The 1,543-nt window shown below is 41.2% G+C and overlaps 1 protein-coding gene across 1 annotated transcript; it reads right to left on the reverse strand.

Moving 5' to 3' along the window:
- Positions 1-209: 209 nt before the first annotated feature.
- LOC101546146 (olfactory receptor 52B4-like) lies at positions 210-1,163 on the reverse strand. The gene has a single exon (XM_004618283.2). The coding sequence runs from the start codon at positions 1,161-1,163 to the stop codon at positions 210-212; it is 954 nt and encodes a 317-aa protein (XP_004618340.2).
- Positions 1,164-1,543: the final 380 nt, after the last annotated feature.

Consider the following 1,543-nt stretch of genomic DNA (forward strand, 5'->3'; position numbering starts at 1 on the left):
TCTTCAGGAGCTTTCTTGTTCATTAATGTGACTACTCTCTCAGATTCTTTTGTCCAGGGAAGAGTAAATTCTATGACCTCCTTGGTAAAGGTGCTTTAGGGACCACTCACACTCATTGAGCTGTTCTATTTCAGTAAATTCCTTCTACCTACCATTAGCAGAGACCACTTCTCAGAGAGCTTGGGATTCTAAAAACCAAAGTGATTTTTTTATGCCAAAGTGATGTGCTTTGGGAACAACATTTGGACCACCTGCTCTTGAATTTGCTTGGTCTTGATGCCATAAATGATGGGATTCATCATAGGTGGGGCCAAAATGCAGACATTAGCTAATAAGATGTGGGTATGAGGTGGAATGTGGCGTCCAAACCGCTGAGTAAGAGTTGTAAAAATTCCAGGTCCATAGAAGAGGATAATGATGCAGACATGGGAACCACAAGTATTTAGAGCTTTGTGACGAGCCTCTTGGGAAGGGATGCGGAAGACAGCACGAAGAATCAACATGTAAGACACAAAAATTAGCATGACATCTAGAACCACTGTTGACATCAGTACGGAGAATCCATACCAGATATTCACTCTAATGTCATTACAAGCATATTTGGCCAACCCAATGTGTTCACAAAAGGTGTGTGGAATGATATTATTTTGGCAGAAAGTTAATCTTTTCAAAAGAAATATTATGGGGAAAATTGTACCATAACTTCTCAGAAAGATAGTTATACCAACTTTCCCAATCAGTGTATGTGTCAGAATGGTGGTGTATCTTAGTGGGTAGCAGATGGCAATGTAGCGGTCAAAGGCCATCACCAGCAAGATTCCTGACTCAGAGATGAAGGTGGAGTGGATGAAGAAGAGCTGAGTGATGCAGCAGTTGAGGGAGATCTCTGTAGCCTTGAACCAGAATATGGCCAAGGCCTGTGGAACCGTGCATGTGGAGAGGATAATGTCTGCTCCTGCCAGCATGCAGAGGAAGAAATACATGGGCTCATGGAGGCTGCGTCTTGAGAAGATAACGAAGATGAGCAGGCTGTTCCCAAGGAGGGCAGTGACATAGGATATGAAGAAGGGGATGGAAATCCACATGTGTTGGCTCTCAAGCCCTGGGATGCCCAGCATGTGGAAGACAGTGTGGCTAACACCAGTTTGGTTTAAGGGAGACATACCTGGAACAGATGACATGAGGTTCACTGCTATTCACAATTAAGCACAATTAGGAAAATACATGTTCTGTTATATGCAATCTTAAGAGAACTATGCTATTTTATTAGTGCTTTTGGCATATGTCACTCTCTATTTTTGAGTATGCAAGTATTAGGAATACGCAAAATGGAAAGATTATGTATATCTCATGAGTGACAGCCAATCGCACTTATCTTCAACTAGTTAAGCAATTTGCTGTCATGTTTTACTTTCAGAGGATTATGAATGCACAGGGAAAATTATTGTTCATATCTAGGAAGGCTGTAGCACGATGATACTTGAAGATGCCTTTGTGACTACTTTATTAATAACTTGAAGAAGTTGAAGAATTTGAAGGAAAA

The sequence above is a fragment of the Sorex araneus genome, chromosome 6 (assembly GCF_027595985.1).
Source record: "Sorex araneus isolate mSorAra2 chromosome 6, mSorAra2.pri, whole genome shotgun sequence".
In the NCBI taxonomy this organism is placed as follows: domain Eukaryota; kingdom Metazoa; phylum Chordata; class Mammalia; order Eulipotyphla; family Soricidae; genus Sorex; species Sorex araneus.